The sequence below is a fragment of the Aplysia californica genome, unplaced genomic scaffold (genome assembly GCF_000002075.1).
Source record: "Aplysia californica isolate F4 #8 unplaced genomic scaffold, AplCal3.0 scaffold00011, whole genome shotgun sequence".
In the NCBI taxonomy this organism is placed as follows: domain Eukaryota; kingdom Metazoa; phylum Mollusca; class Gastropoda; order Aplysiida; family Aplysiidae; genus Aplysia; species Aplysia californica.
The window spans coordinates 138,657-153,495 of NW_004797281.1; the positions used below are offsets into that span (position 1 = coordinate 138,657).

The 14,839-nt window shown below is 38.8% G+C and overlaps 1 protein-coding gene across 1 annotated transcript; it reads left to right on the forward strand.

Moving 5' to 3' along the window:
- Positions 1-328: 328 nt before the first annotated feature.
- LOC106011990 (myosin-IIIb) lies at positions 329-14,839 on the forward strand (the record flags this gene model as incomplete). Its single annotated transcript, XM_013083466.2, is given in 3 exon segments — positions 329-411; positions 2,031-2,307; positions 5,546-14,839. Coding segments are annotated over 3 exon segments (571 nt in total), but the record flags the coding sequence as incomplete, so codon positions are not given.

Sequence of the window (14,839 nt, forward strand, 5' to 3'; positions counted from 1 at the left end):
GCTGTCAGAGAACCATGTTTGCCTCTCTACAACTGCTGCTAGTTGCAGACTATGTACCACTATTGCTGTTGCAACTGATGCTGCTATTAATTCCAATGCTTAACTGCTGTTGCTGCTTTTGCTACTACTACTACTACTACTACTGCTGCTGCTGCTGCTGCTGCTGCTGCTGCTACTACTACTACTACTACTACTACAAGGTCGCAGAATGTCTGTCTAGGGTGCTGGGTAGTCCTGGGTATTCTAGAATCCAGTTTATCCTGTGTTTTTTTCCTCTTGTGGAAGTAGAAGTCCCCCCACGAGCGTTGTGTGTTGCTTGTTGTTTCAGCGAGAACATCAGTGGACGCATAAGTCGCCACAGCGAGTACAGCATCGAGGCAGACCTGCAAACTGAGAGAGATGACTTGGCTGGTGAGTAGTTGTTCTGCACGCGCCTCCAAATGGAAAACGCTGTGTTCACGAGTGAACAGACAGAGACACCTGCACGTATGTGCGTGCGCGTGCACACACGTACTTGCAATCACACACACACACACACACACACACACACACATGCGCACACACATACACATACATACACACACCATACACTCACAAACACAAACACACACACATACATGCGCGCAACACACACACACACGTGCATGCACACACACACACAACACACACACACACACACACACACACACACATAGGCCTACATACACATACACACTCGCACACACTCACACATACAACACACAACACACACACACATACACACACACAGGCCTACATACACACACTCACACACACTCTCACACACGCTCACGTGCCCACAAACACGCTCACTACCTTGAGTCAATGTACACTGCAACAATTTAATAATATGTCGTGTATGTGTCAGACATGAATAGAAATTCTGAAAGTTATATTTATTTATATTGGTTATTATGACACGCCTTCCGTGATTCTGGGCATAAATGGTATATTATGCTATGACATGAAATCAGATAAATTTATTTGATGCAAATTGAAGTTTCCCCTGAAATGAAAAAGGGATGCAGGTTCAATCGAAAGAGAATGAGCTTTGGGGAGAGAGCTGGATAGAGTGAGAGAGAGAGAGCGAGCGAGCGAGAGAGAGGGGGGTTGAAGGAGGGAGAAAGGGATCATATTTAGAGATTTCCATGATGTTATTGGTTCTAAAATCCATAAGCCTAAATATCCGCATATTCTATGACTCGAATGGTACAGACCTGATGTAGATTCAGCTCATCAAATAAACAAACAAGGCGAATGTCACGAGACAATATAATGGGAAAATGATACATACTTCATACATACTTCATACATACTACGCCACTTTCTGTATACATATATTGCAATAAGTACAGAGATACATGTTCGCAAACACACGCACCAATGGAACATGACCAGTTGCTCTTCTCCTCCTTTGTCTTGTCCCATCACTTTTGCAAACGTCTCGCCCGAACTGTGCCCTCCAACCAACCAACCAACCAACCTACCTGCCAACTTTCCCCAGCCACCAGCGCAACTCCCCTCCCCCCTTTTCCCCCGACTCTGCCCACCACCCAGCCTACTCGTCCACTAGCCTTTCCGAACCCTCCAACCATCCTCAATATTATTCTTATCCCAATTCTGTCCTCTCCCACCTTTTTTTAAAAAGTTTTCCACCCCCCCGTCCACACAGAGGAAAGTCGGTGGTTGGTGGATGCCTTGGTGTGGTTTGCTCCTAATGTCTTTCCTATTAAACATCTACTGCACTTATCCCTGTCGTTTTTGTTTTGATAAAGTACTCTCTAACAGAAATACATCTAATCTTTGGCACCTGTTTGACCTGCGAGTTTGCTAAAGTGCGTCGTAAAAACTCATCTATCGCCCTTATCTCTCTCCCCCTTCTTTTCTTTGCACATACTGTCTTACAGAAACACACTTCTACTTTTTAGCACCTGTTTTACCTGTTTGTGTAGCAAAAAAGTACTGTCGTAAAAACAAAGCTCACGCCAAAACTAAAAACTAACCACACACAGAGGAAGACAACGCAGCCGAGCTGGCCAAGCGGCTGGAGGAGGAGCTGACGGGCAGCATCCTGGCCCTGTGGCAGCAGCGCCTCACACAGTCCTCCTCCTTCGAGGGAGATATCGAGATTGAGTACGCCTCCGAGTCCGAGACGGGCAGCGCCGGGCCCCCCTCCCCCACCCCGGAGTCCTCCCGCCCCACCGTGTTCCCCGCCACCAGGACCTCCTACGCCTACACAACCACAGACAACGCCGACAGAATGCTCAGGAGGGACCGCAATGGAAACAGGTAGATCTACACGTCACGGGGGCTTTAGAAGAGTACACACGTTGACTTCCTCCCCGAGCGAGGCATGTGGCGTGAAGTCTGACGCTATAGTCCATAGACACATTATGCATACTATCTCGAATCTACATTTTATTATAATATCTCCGACCCAGCACTCTGCCGTAAGTCCAGCTCACCAAGGAGCGCGCTCTCGACTCGACTTGGAGCCGATTAATAGACACCAACGGGAAGTACGTGCCGTTGTGCCGAACGTACCCGACTATATTGTTATTGAGACTGGTGTCTTGCCCTTCAATTGGACGCCCATGGTGCGCACGCTTCTCTGCCAAGTTTTTATAGAGGACAGTGAACGGCAGCCATGACAGTGTCCGGTCTTGGATGTTTTAATACAAGTCTATATTCGGGGTGGACACTTTTGTTCGTAAGACTAGCAAATCCGGTTTTGGACAAAATGAAATCGGTGCCAGTCTACTTGACGATCAACTGCGATGTTCCTATTTTACTTGAAGGTCTGCCACCGGACTAGTCTGACAATTGTTCCACTTGACGGTCTACTAGTCTACTGCAATTAAAAACTGTGACCCTAACCCAACCTTAACCCTAACCTTAACCCCAAACCTGAACCTTTCCTTAACCCCGAACCCAAACCACAACCCTAAACCTAACCCTAACAAAATCAGCACAGCACAGTTAGGCCTGGTCAGTCAGGTACATGGTCAAGTGGACTGGCACCTTTTTATTTCTCGTGTGATCGACACCTCTCACTCTGCCCTCCGAAAACTGGCTTGAACAGTTTTACTTTTATATAAGTATTATTTATTTTATACACTTACCTGTTTATATTCCTATTTTTTAAAATTTATTTCTATCTGAATCTCTTTTTCATATGCGTAGACGCCTAACGTTCAGATTCTATTGCTTCATTTTTAACGTTTCGTCCTGCACGTTTTGTTTATTTTCTCATTGTGTTTGTGTTGGGTTTTTTTGTGTTTTTAAATTTACTTTTTTGGTTCACCTTTAGAATGTTTAGAAAGCTTGAAAAGCTGTAACTTGCCTTTAGAACGTTTAGAAAGCTGAAGTAGCCAGGCAACTCTTATTTATTTATTTTTTAAAATTATTATTATTATTTATTTATTGTGAGAGCTAAAGGTCTTAAACATCAAGCTCTCACTGGCAAAATTGAAGGCAAACGAGGCAGGGGTAGGCCCAGAGCAACCTACTTAAGGAACCTGAACAAATGGGTAACGGGGAAAGATCAGGAAAGCGTAGCTTTTTTAAGAGCATCCGAGTTCCTAAGAAATGAATGGAGAACCATGATCGCCGATGTCTGTCAAAGATCTGGCACTGGATGATGATGATTTTTTTTCCTTCCTATTTTTCTTTTTTATTCCTTCTTATACTGGTATTCTTATTTATTTACCCATAAATTCTTCATTTATTTATGCAATTATTTAATTCTTGTTCTTTACTCTCATACCATTTATTCGTACCTATTGTTCAGATTGTATTATTTAATTGCTTCATTTTCGTATTTTTGTAAACTTTTGTTTTTTATCTTATTTTATATTTGTGTTTTTTGATCATTTTGTGAGTTTGCTGTTTTTGGGTTGTTTTTGTTTGTTTTATTGTTTTGCTATAATCTATGTTGTGCCCTCGGTTGTTGCTTCATTAGAAGATTGTTGCTGTCTCCAGTCGTCATTCTTATTATTTTATTCGGTGCAGCTAATTTTTTTTGTTGCTTTTATTGTCATGCGCTTTTGCTTTGCACTTGTCTGTTTTTCTTGTATGTTTTCGGGTGGAAAATAATAGTGGATTGGAGAAGAGGGAAGAGGGCGGAGGATGTTTGGAGGAAGGGGAATTGGGGGGGGGGGTGATGAGGGGAAGTCAGTGTAATGTTATGTATTTAGATTATTGTGTCTGTGTACTTATGTAACAAGGGAGCGGGTGGCTTTGGCCGTGCACTGTTCTTACGCGGCCGTCTATTCGTTTGTGAAATTATTTTCATATAAATTTGGCGGGTTCAGATATTATGTTGGGGTTTTTTTCCTAAATGTTCTAGTCTTTTGCCTTTCATGTGGTGTTTCATACTGTCGTGGACTTCGCAGTTTTCAATCGTGACCTGATTGAGCGCTCTAGGGTCTACTGAAAATGTGACTGTGGTTTGTTTGAAGCCAGAAATGAATGATTATGTAAATACGAAGCAAAACAACATCTGAACTGATGTTTCTTCTTTAAAAATGAAAAATAAGAAAATATAATAATATTATTTTTCTATATATTATATTGACATAGTTGAACAGAATGCGCAGAATGCTTTATCGTTCAAGTTATTTGGGTTGGGTTTTTTCCCTTGCGTTTTTACAGATGTATTTATTATTTTTCCTGTGCCAAAGGGTTTGGTGAAAATTTTACAGTCAATCGACTTGCGTGCATGCTCCCAGAGGCTGTGTCCCAGTTTTTGTGTTTCATGAAAGTAATCACATACTATTATACGACATCATGGGTGTGAGTGAGTGTGAAGCGAGGACGACTGGCTCACACATCAGTTGTGTTCTGTGTTGTTTTGGGTATGTTTGTTTGCTTTTTCAGAGGGTGAGGGGAGGGTCTCATACATCAGTTGTGTTCTGTGTTGTTTTCGGGTATGTTTGTTTGCTTTTTCAGAGGGTGAGGGGAGGGGTTAGGATTTTGTCTGGTTATACGAAAATTCTGTTATAGTTTTCCTTTATTATACTGTACTTGTTTTGAGTGAAGTTAGATGACATAGTGTGGAAGCACCATTATGTAGGAGAAAAGTGGCTGTCTTAGACAGGTGGGTGTCTTGGACAGTGTCGTTTTGATATTTGAAAAGTGCAAGGGGAGAAGTGGAAAGAGGCCATTTGTGCAGCTAATTATCTTGGAAATGTGGCTGTTATGTTTGGATTGACAGCAGTTGTAGTAGTGGCAGTGGTAGTAGTTAGTATTTTATCATTGAAGTTTTGAAAATATGTTTGGTCATCATCATCATCTTCACGGTTGATATATCAAGGCCTGTAATTGTAAGCTATTACAACTCTTTTTTCAAATCAAAGCATGTGAAAAAGACTAATACAAATTTCATCTCTTTTTCTCCTCTTCCTATCCCCCCCCCATCTCCCCCTCCTCTCCTTCCCTCCTGCCCCTCCTCCCCCTCCTCTACCCCCTCCTCCCCTCTTCCCCTCCTCTTCTCGCTCCCCCCTCCCAAATTCCCTTTTCCCAACAGCATGGGGCCTGGCAGCAGCAACAGTAACCCGAACGCCCCTGTCAGACTTCCAATCTCAGCCTCCGCGGACAGCAACAGCGCCCTAGAAGAGATCCGGGCCCGGCTGCGCAAGACCAAGTTCGACTACAGCTCCGACTCCCGGCAGAGAATCTCGGACGCCACCCCGCAGACCGATTACAGAGCCGTTCTCAAGAAGAAGGGAAAGGTGTAAAACAAATAACTGATGTAACAAATGTGTCTTTGATCCCCTGCCCCATCACCCCTGTCCCCTTGAGTCCCTGACCCAGCACGTCACAAAGATTGTATAATAAAATGTGTTTGTTCATTTATAATTTATATGTCATTTTTGCCATTGATTTTTACTTTGGTCACAAAAGAAAAAGCTGTCACTTGTCGGTGCAGCTTTATACAGCAGTTTTTTCTGCCTTCTATGGCACATGAGAAGAATAGCCTTACAATTTGCATTTATTACAGCAAAGCGTCAGGTGGATGCTTTTCCTGTCTTTAGGATAACGTTTCCATTTGTGAGAAGCTCACACCCTATTATGTAGGATTATCGGTCCATTTTTAGGATTATCTGTCCATTTTTTCTCTTCTCCCATCAGTCATTAGCTTCAAATATTGACATGGCTTTGAGAGCTCTGAGGTTGTGAGATGAGCTTAACGATAAGTCCTCACAGCCCATATGTCTGTATGGCCCTTATTTAATATGGTGAAGAGATTGGTCTATTAGCCTCATTTTGATTGACAAGGCTTTTATAAACTTCGCTCATCTGACTTCTCTGACATAGTTCAGCTTACTAAAAGAGGTAATTGACAGACATGAGTCGGCTTAATTGTGAGCAGTATTGATTATGACTTTGCAAGTGCGTGAAATGGGGCAGTGGCAGAGAGGCACCTTACCTTATCACTCAAATCCAACAACTGTGGAAAGTGTGCAGATCTAGAAGATGAGAGAAAGCACACTCATCTCTAACATCCTTCTGTGTGCTGCTTTAGAAATGGGACGACAGAAACAGAGCAGACAAATTTGTAAAGTAGACTGAGACCCGAATGGTTTCATATATGAAAAAGCAGTAGTCTTAATAAACTGTTTTAGTGGGGAAGAACAAGTTTGTTTTAATTGCTCCCCTGCTTTCTCAGAATAAGACGTGTAAAAAAAAAAATATATATATATGCCACATCAAGTGAGAAATCTGTGGTTTCTTTTTGCCAATGTCTGTGAAGGGACGTGAAGTTTCTCGCATTAGCCTGTTGTGTTTTCTGAGTACAACGTATTATATAGTTTAAAAAGCGTCCAAAAACTATAATATCTTCTCGAAATCTTTTTCATTAAAAAATTTTTAATCACAAAATAAAGAGGTCTTTTAAAATTTGCTTTGCTCTTTAAGGTCACAAATTGTTATATTTATAAACCTTGCTTTCTTAAAAGTGGTAGGTGATAATGTTGTCCCAGAAGAAGTCAAAACTTCTCTCAGCAGAAGTCAATCTCTTTTGTTCTTAATTCCCAGCCAAAGATTACAGATATATCATTTTTATTCATACCTTGCATGTCTTACATTATATATATGATATATATCTATTGGTAATACAACTGCACGGGTCATGGTAAACTGTTTTAAATTGTAGCATCAGGCCATGTGAATTGTTTTGTGTAAACCACATACCCTGAACTCTGCCTCATCACTTTGCTTTTGCTTTACATCACTTACAAGGAAAGAAATGAAAACATTGCTCAAATTAAGGATTCCCTTCTCACATTTATATTGCTCCTTATGTAAGCCCCTTATGCTTTGTTACAAAAACATACAAGCCTAAATACTTACCTCATATTTATCCTGTAGCCAAACAAATTGTGTAAAGAGAAATAAAAATGTTCCTGTATTTGTTGGTTTTTAACAAATCTTTTTAGGATATATGGTTCTCCTGTTTGCACTATCTTTCTCTGTCACTCTAAATAACCATTATGGGAAGTACATTCTCTACCATGGTGCTATTTTGATCTTCAATGTTAATCCAAACATGTGCTAGTCACTGTAAACGTGTTTAAAGGAGAGTATTATTAGTTTATTTTTAGACTCTGTATTTGAGAATGGGATTCTATATCTTCATTACCTGCCCTAGGACCCAATAAGTTGATATTTGAGTAGAAGTGTTTTTTAGACTCTGAATGTTTCAAATAACAAATTTTCAGTGGTTCTCTTATTTCATTATAGTATGCATTGTCAGAATAGTTACAAGTATGTCATGATCCTGTTTAGCTTATACCTGGTTTGTTCAAAGGCAGGAACAGTGTTGAAATGAAGGCAAGGATTTTCCAGTCGTATACATATCCAAAGCATTTTTTGCTTGAAATAATAACATTCCATATAGTATATTATATTATCAGATTGCAATATATAACACATTCCTGTAAACTCTGAACGTGAATATATAATATACAGTTTGATTTCTCTTTTATTGGACTCACGTGAGTTGATCTTCACTTAAGTTGATCTTTTTTTCGGGTCCCATCACCTCTTCTTCTGTACAGTTCCCACCGAACGGTGAAGTTGAACTTCAGATGAGTTGGTTTTTACTTATTCCTATCCATAGACTTGCATTGTAATGTCCAAGACTGCACTATGACGTAATTGGGGCTCACCACTCAGAGACTCATCTGACTCTGTTTGGTGCCAAATGAAGGGCAAAGAGAGAATAACTGCGCCCACACAACTTCTGAAAGACCAATATAATATTTGTTCTTTCATTCACAAGCCTATGGTGTGCACCAGCGCTGAGAAGTTTTTGTAGAGAGCAAAGAGAAGCCACCAAGACAGTGCCTGGTCTAGGGTGTTAGTATACAAGTCTGTGTTCCTGCCTCTTTTACACAGGGCTGCGGTGTCAAGAGTGTGATACAAAAGACAGGTTGCTGTAAAGTGGTGAAGTGAAAAGCAATAAAAGTCTTTCCAAAGTTTTCCCAGGCTTTCGATATAAAACCATTGTTGTTGTGGAAAACTTCTTTGTGACACACAAATAAATTGCGTTAGCTTTATGACTGAATGTGTTTGACCACTTCATTGATTTATATTTAGCTTTCAAAGAATCTCAGATTATATCAAATCTTGCTGCACTCATAATTGTATCCTTCTGTTAATGATAATATTCAGTTTGAAAGTAGAAAGAGACAAAAGATTTGTCATTATAATGAAAATGAGAAAGAGATGAAGTACAACGGTTTGCTTTTTTTTTTCAAAGTGGTATTTTATTTTTACTGTTTCAAAGTGCTCAGTCCTACCTTCCATAAGATCAAGGGTGAAGAAAACTTGAAAAAAAAATCTGACGTTGGTGGGGATCAAACTCAAAACCTGTGGGTTGGTTAACGAACGAACAACCATACCTGCTGCCTGTTGAGACACAATAGAAAAAATAATGTAGAAAACATTTGGTCAAATTACAAAAATTCAAAATTCAAAACTTATTATGGCATCTTGTTTCTGTTTCTTCTAAAACAAATGGTTACTTGTATGTGGTAAGAATGCCATTTTTTAGTTTCAATATTTGATTAGGTATGGACAGTGTGTCTTGTAAAATACCCTTCATTTGGCTGGTCACCAGGGCTTCATTCCGTTAAAATTGCTGGTCGTCCGTGAATGAAGACATCAATGTACTGAAAAAGTTGCTTGATTCACACTTGAAAATGAAATGAGAGTCATTTTGAATTTTGTTTAGATAGATCTGTGAGCTTTGCGATCAACTTAGAGCATCATCATTTATGATATGTCTTTGACAATGTTTTCCTTTATGTTATCCTTTTGGCTATGTTTTCACAGCTTTATTTGCTGTCCATATCTTGTTACTTAGTGCTGACTGTGGTCACGTGTTGCCATATTGTCACGATGTCAAGTTGATTTTTATTTCGTTTTGAAACATTTGGTGGCATCATTAGTTCAGCTACTTTATTTATCTATCTACATCATCTGTCTATAATTCTAATTTTTAAAGAATTACATTTCCCCAAAGTACGATCCAGTGACGATGGAGACTGTTACTGCTCGATTGTCTTTACTAAAGCAAAAGCATGATGCTGTAATAGATATGTTGTGAGTTCTCAGGTACTCTTTAGTCCTGTACTGAAACAGATACATACTACAATATATATGTCATAGGTTCCTCCGTTTTTTTCTGTTTGAAATTGAAAGTAGAAAAAATTCTTGTTGTTAAATAAGTACTATGAATAAACTTTTAAAGGGTCAATATACCTAGTAATATGAAAAAAAAGCTACAAGAAAAGGTTGTAGAAAATCCTCAACACCAATAAGAAGTATAGATTTTAATAGTTTCTTGTGTTCAGGATTTACTACAACCTTTCTCGTGGATTTTTAAGAGACAGAACATTACTGAGCTCTTCTTCTTCCCAATGACGACAGTTGAGCTATTGAACTGTTGAGTTAGTCATAAAAACTTGTGCCCTGATCATTCCGACCTGGGCTTTGTACAGTAACAGTTGAACAGGGGGCTTCAGAAAAAGCTTTAGCCAAATGATGCAGCCCCCCCCCCCCCCTTTCCCCCCTTCCCCGATGCACGGTGGACAATAGCAGAGATGGGACACCCCCCCACCCCCCTCCCTCCCCGTTCAGTCAACAGCTGTTAGTATTGCTCCAGTTTCCTTTCACCTTTTCTACCACCCTGACTGCCATGCAGATGTTATGCCATTCTTCTATTTCTATATGAATGTTCGAGTCTCATGCCTTGCCAAACTGACTGGCAGCACCGCACAACAAGAACAAAATTTTACTTTGATAATGATGTTGTATGTGTTGCAAATGCGGAGCCATTATTGATAGATATTGACAGACAACTGTCAGTCTAATGTTATTGCATCCACAATTTTGTACTTTTTTGTTTGTTAAACATTTTTTTTTTGGGTACCAGTGGAGAAGGGAATTTTGGCTCTTTACATTCAGAGATACTGTCGTCTTTAGGTGGTTCACATGTGTTCATGTTTCTAAGAAGAAACTGTCTGCTATGATTTTAATACCACTTCACCAGAAATGTATGATAAATAGTGAACTGACAGTAAAATTTGCTAGCACTAAAGAAATTTATAAAGTTGAAAATGAGAAAATTGAAATGACAGGTTCAGGACTGTCCTTATTGCGTTCTGTAAAGATGGACTATTGAAATTCTTGCCTCTTTTCTGTGATCAAAATGAAGTCTACCCCTGTCTATTTTTTTTTTTTTGGTGCCGATGTGGCAAACACAAATACTGCACTATACTGTGGCTGTGATATTGTGCTCTCAAGTTTAATGCCAATAAATGCACACTCAAGTTAAGCAATCACAGTTTTCATAGTTTTGTTCATGTATATGTAATGTTTGTCTTCATAATTCTTTTTCATTTACTGTAAGCAGATTTGAAATGGAAAGCACTGTGTCAAAGCGTGCTAACCATGTTGAAGTTTCAGAAATAACAGATTTCTACATAGTCACAGCATGACAATCTCAGCACAACTTAAGATTTTGGACCCGAGCGAACTAGCTTCTTCATGTCATAATATGCATAATATATTCATCAACAGTAGCAGTAACGGTGAAGGAAGTAGGAAGCCAGTCGCAATTTGAGGTTTTTGTGATGGGGTCATCAAATGTTTTGTTAGTTTAGTAATTTATTTGATGTACAGTTGATTGTTTTAAATTCCTGCTGTGGATATATAGTAAACTGAGTCCTATGGTGTGTGTAGGCAGAAACAAGCTTAAAGAGTTCTGTAGATCATTTAAAAAAGTTTGTGACAGCCTACTGTTTACTTTCTTGGATGTAGGGATCCTTAACGGTTTACCCTCATAAGTATTTTTTTTATTTACATTGCTGGCACTAGTTCTTGGTTATAAGAAAGGGAATTATATTCTTACATTCCTATTGAATACGTTTTGCAGAATTTGATAAAAATGCCAAGTTATACAGGGTGAGACAATTCATTGTGGGCAAAGGTTTCTGTAAAAAGTAAGGCCTTACTACCAAAGTTCAAGTGAAGTTGAAATGATATCTTCCACCCACTTTCATTTTGTGAGAAACCTGAGCTTATAAAGCTCTTCGCAAAATTTTTATCAGAAAGCAAAGGCTTTGGATGTCATTCTAATTTCTAGTGGATCACAAGTAATGTACTATATAAAATAAAATGTTTCTAGTTTTTTGTATTAGTTTTAGTAAGTATTACTGCACTTGCAGCACAAATAGATGTAAGTGCCGAGGAGTGAAGATGACAAAGATCTAGAGAGTAATGTGGGGAGAATAAGAGGAGGAGAGATGAGGGCTACAAATGTTGGATAGGAAAGAAAGAGCAAACCACACCAGAGCACCCACCAACCACCCACAAAGTGTTTGATGTGCTCTACTGATAATAGTACCGGTACCTGCCCTAAATCAAAATTTTTAAAGTGGTGATGAGTCATAACTAGAGACCTTTCTGTTTCTGAATAGAAAATGCTGAACTACCAAAAGATGCTTATGATGGTTCAACAATAGTCAATTTTAATTTACTGTTATTGTAAAATGAATTAGAATAAATAGCATTTGTATTGCACAAATGTCCACCCTGTAGCAAGCTCTTGTACTTTATAGTCCATAATATTGTTTCCCCAGCAGACCTGATAGCATTCTAAAACAATTTCAACTTCAAAAGAAGCTTGCATATCTGTTGTTCGTGTCAAATTTCAAATTTCAATTTTTCTTCAGGGTCATGGGAAGGTCAACAGAATGGTCAGAATAGTAGATCTATATGTGCGGTTTTTTTTTGGCTGGTGTGTACTAAGTTTTTAGTGGTTTGGGGGGGGGGGGGATTGCCTATATGAAGATGGTGCTTTTCCTTTCATTATCTGATGGTACGGATTTTTGTGTTGAGATTTTGAGTTGGTGATGTATAAAGGTTTGTGAAAATCATTTAACCCTATCTTACTGCATATCTTTTTTATACGGAGCATTGTAAAGTTATAGACTTTCAACCAAATAGGTATTCAATAGTTATTATTTATGTATATTCAGAGTTTAAAATAGTATTGATAAGTAGTTTAGAGTAAATTGATTTTATTACATATTTTGTCCATTTTCCAAGTTATTTTTATTTTTAACTTGAATATATTATGTAAGTCATCTGTCATATATATAAATGAGTTTTTAGATTCCTTTGATTTGAAAGCTTCAGTTTGGTTGGGAGTAAGGGCATGTGTTACTGATTAAGTAGATGCGCTGTTAGCTCAGTTGGTGTCATGCTGGACTACACAAGCAGATGGCCCCAGTTCGAATCCCCAACTGGGCTCTGTGAATGCGGGTTGTTTTGAGGAGATTTAAGGCCCTCCACCCTTTTAACTAGGTCCTATTGGAGGTGGCCATTGAATTTGGAGATACTGCCTCTTAAATAACCTCACAGTGTTGAAAGGGGCAATTAACCTAATCAATGTCCATTGACAGATTTTTGATAATATTTTTAGAGTAGATATCTACAATAGCAATAATTTGCAAGGTTTTGGGCAAGTTTGTGAATAGCGAATGCAGACAATGCCAGCAATTGTTCAAGATAACTGCATTTTTCTTTTACTGCTTTCTATTCTGTCACTAGAACTGACAGCCTGCCTATCGTGTGAACTCTATTGTTAGATACATGAATGTTATCCTTCAGACATTTTTCTGTAGGGATCTAAAAATAGCGGCACAGTTTAAGCTGAGAATCTTTGGTTTAGGGCACAACAGAATTGTTTATCTAAACTATCTTTTTGTCACCGAGAAAGAAAAAGAAGAAGAAAAAGATTTCTACTGGTGCATAAAATTTTGTCTTCTATCATTGCTTGGTTTGGGGTATTTGTTATCTGATTAGTGTTTGAGAGCTGTGCTTGACACAATGTTGATAAATGTGAGGTGTGCTGACACAATGAGTTTGTTCTCGCAATAAACAAAGAGAAATATTGTCCAAAATTCGACACCAGGGTCAAATTTGTTGATTTTCTATTGATTCATATTCTTTAAGTAAATAATATGCCTTTTATTATTTTATACTTATAAATTGTAAAAACGTTACCTTTAAGCATGATGTATCAGTTTCCATAGGCTCGAATCCGAGAAGTAACTCAGTTTGTCAGCACGCTTCACAAATGTTGTAGACAATGTAAGTGGCAGGTTGTGCAACTGACTGTTGTCATTTGGTGTGGGAGAGATAATATGTGGTGGTTTGATTGGGGGGGGGGGGGGGGGGGGGCTTTATGGCATAGATTCTTCGATGTAGTTGCTCACAGTGATCATTTGTAGCAATTACTGAAAAGGGTGACCTGGAAGGCTGTAACCTTTTTACTGATCTCTGAAGACAGCATTCATCAGCAAGCCATTCAAATGTTCTGAATGAATCTATTTTATTGTTTGCACTTGCTGGAGAAATATTTTGTAAAAATCGAATTCTACACTTTTAACCCTATCCGTACGCCGTGGAGTCATTTTGTACCCCCTCTAGTTCGAAGATCTCATTTTGAGAGACTGCTATGCAAAGCGTGCGGATCGGATTAACAAGTAAACTTCTTCTTTGGAAAGTGATGGCACAGAGTTCCCCACGTCATATATGGATACGATAGTAAACACGACGTACGGTTAGGGTTTTTTAAAAAAGCAAAGAAATTTTTATAAATGTAGAATCTAGATCTAGTATAATATAACACTTTAAAAACAAAGATACAGTTTTTTGGGGGTTTTTTGATGCGTGAAAAATATTGCTCTGTGCGCTGCAAACTTTTGAATTGCTTGCCAACACAATGTGGAAGAAATTTATTCTTTGAAGCTTACAGAAAAGGAGCCAGGTGCCCCTTCCAAGAACCACTTGAAATACATTATATACATTATATTATTATTATTCTTTTATTGGATCCTGGTGTGTTTTGCTACAGGAGCTTGTACCATTTTTTTACACCGACGCGTATCCCCACTGGTCACTTTTGTGTGTGTTCTCGACGCTTCTATCATGTATCACAGCAGCCACCATACACGTCAGCAAAGGTTGTGATGTCACAGTCAGTGGATGGACACAAGGGTTCTGATCACTAATTGTATTGGAGATATTATTTTTATACGGTATCCAAAAAGTGTTTTATGAGCAAACTTACAAGGGCGCAGGTTCCTCTTCACAGTTAGCCCACAGTTTTTGTTTTGGTTGTGTTTTTTTTCTTGTCAAATGTTGTTCCCGTGTATTTTTTAATATGTTTTTTTCTGTCTTGACTGGAAAAGGCATCACTTTTACTTGTGAATGATGAAACAATATAAAGTAACTACGCCTTAAA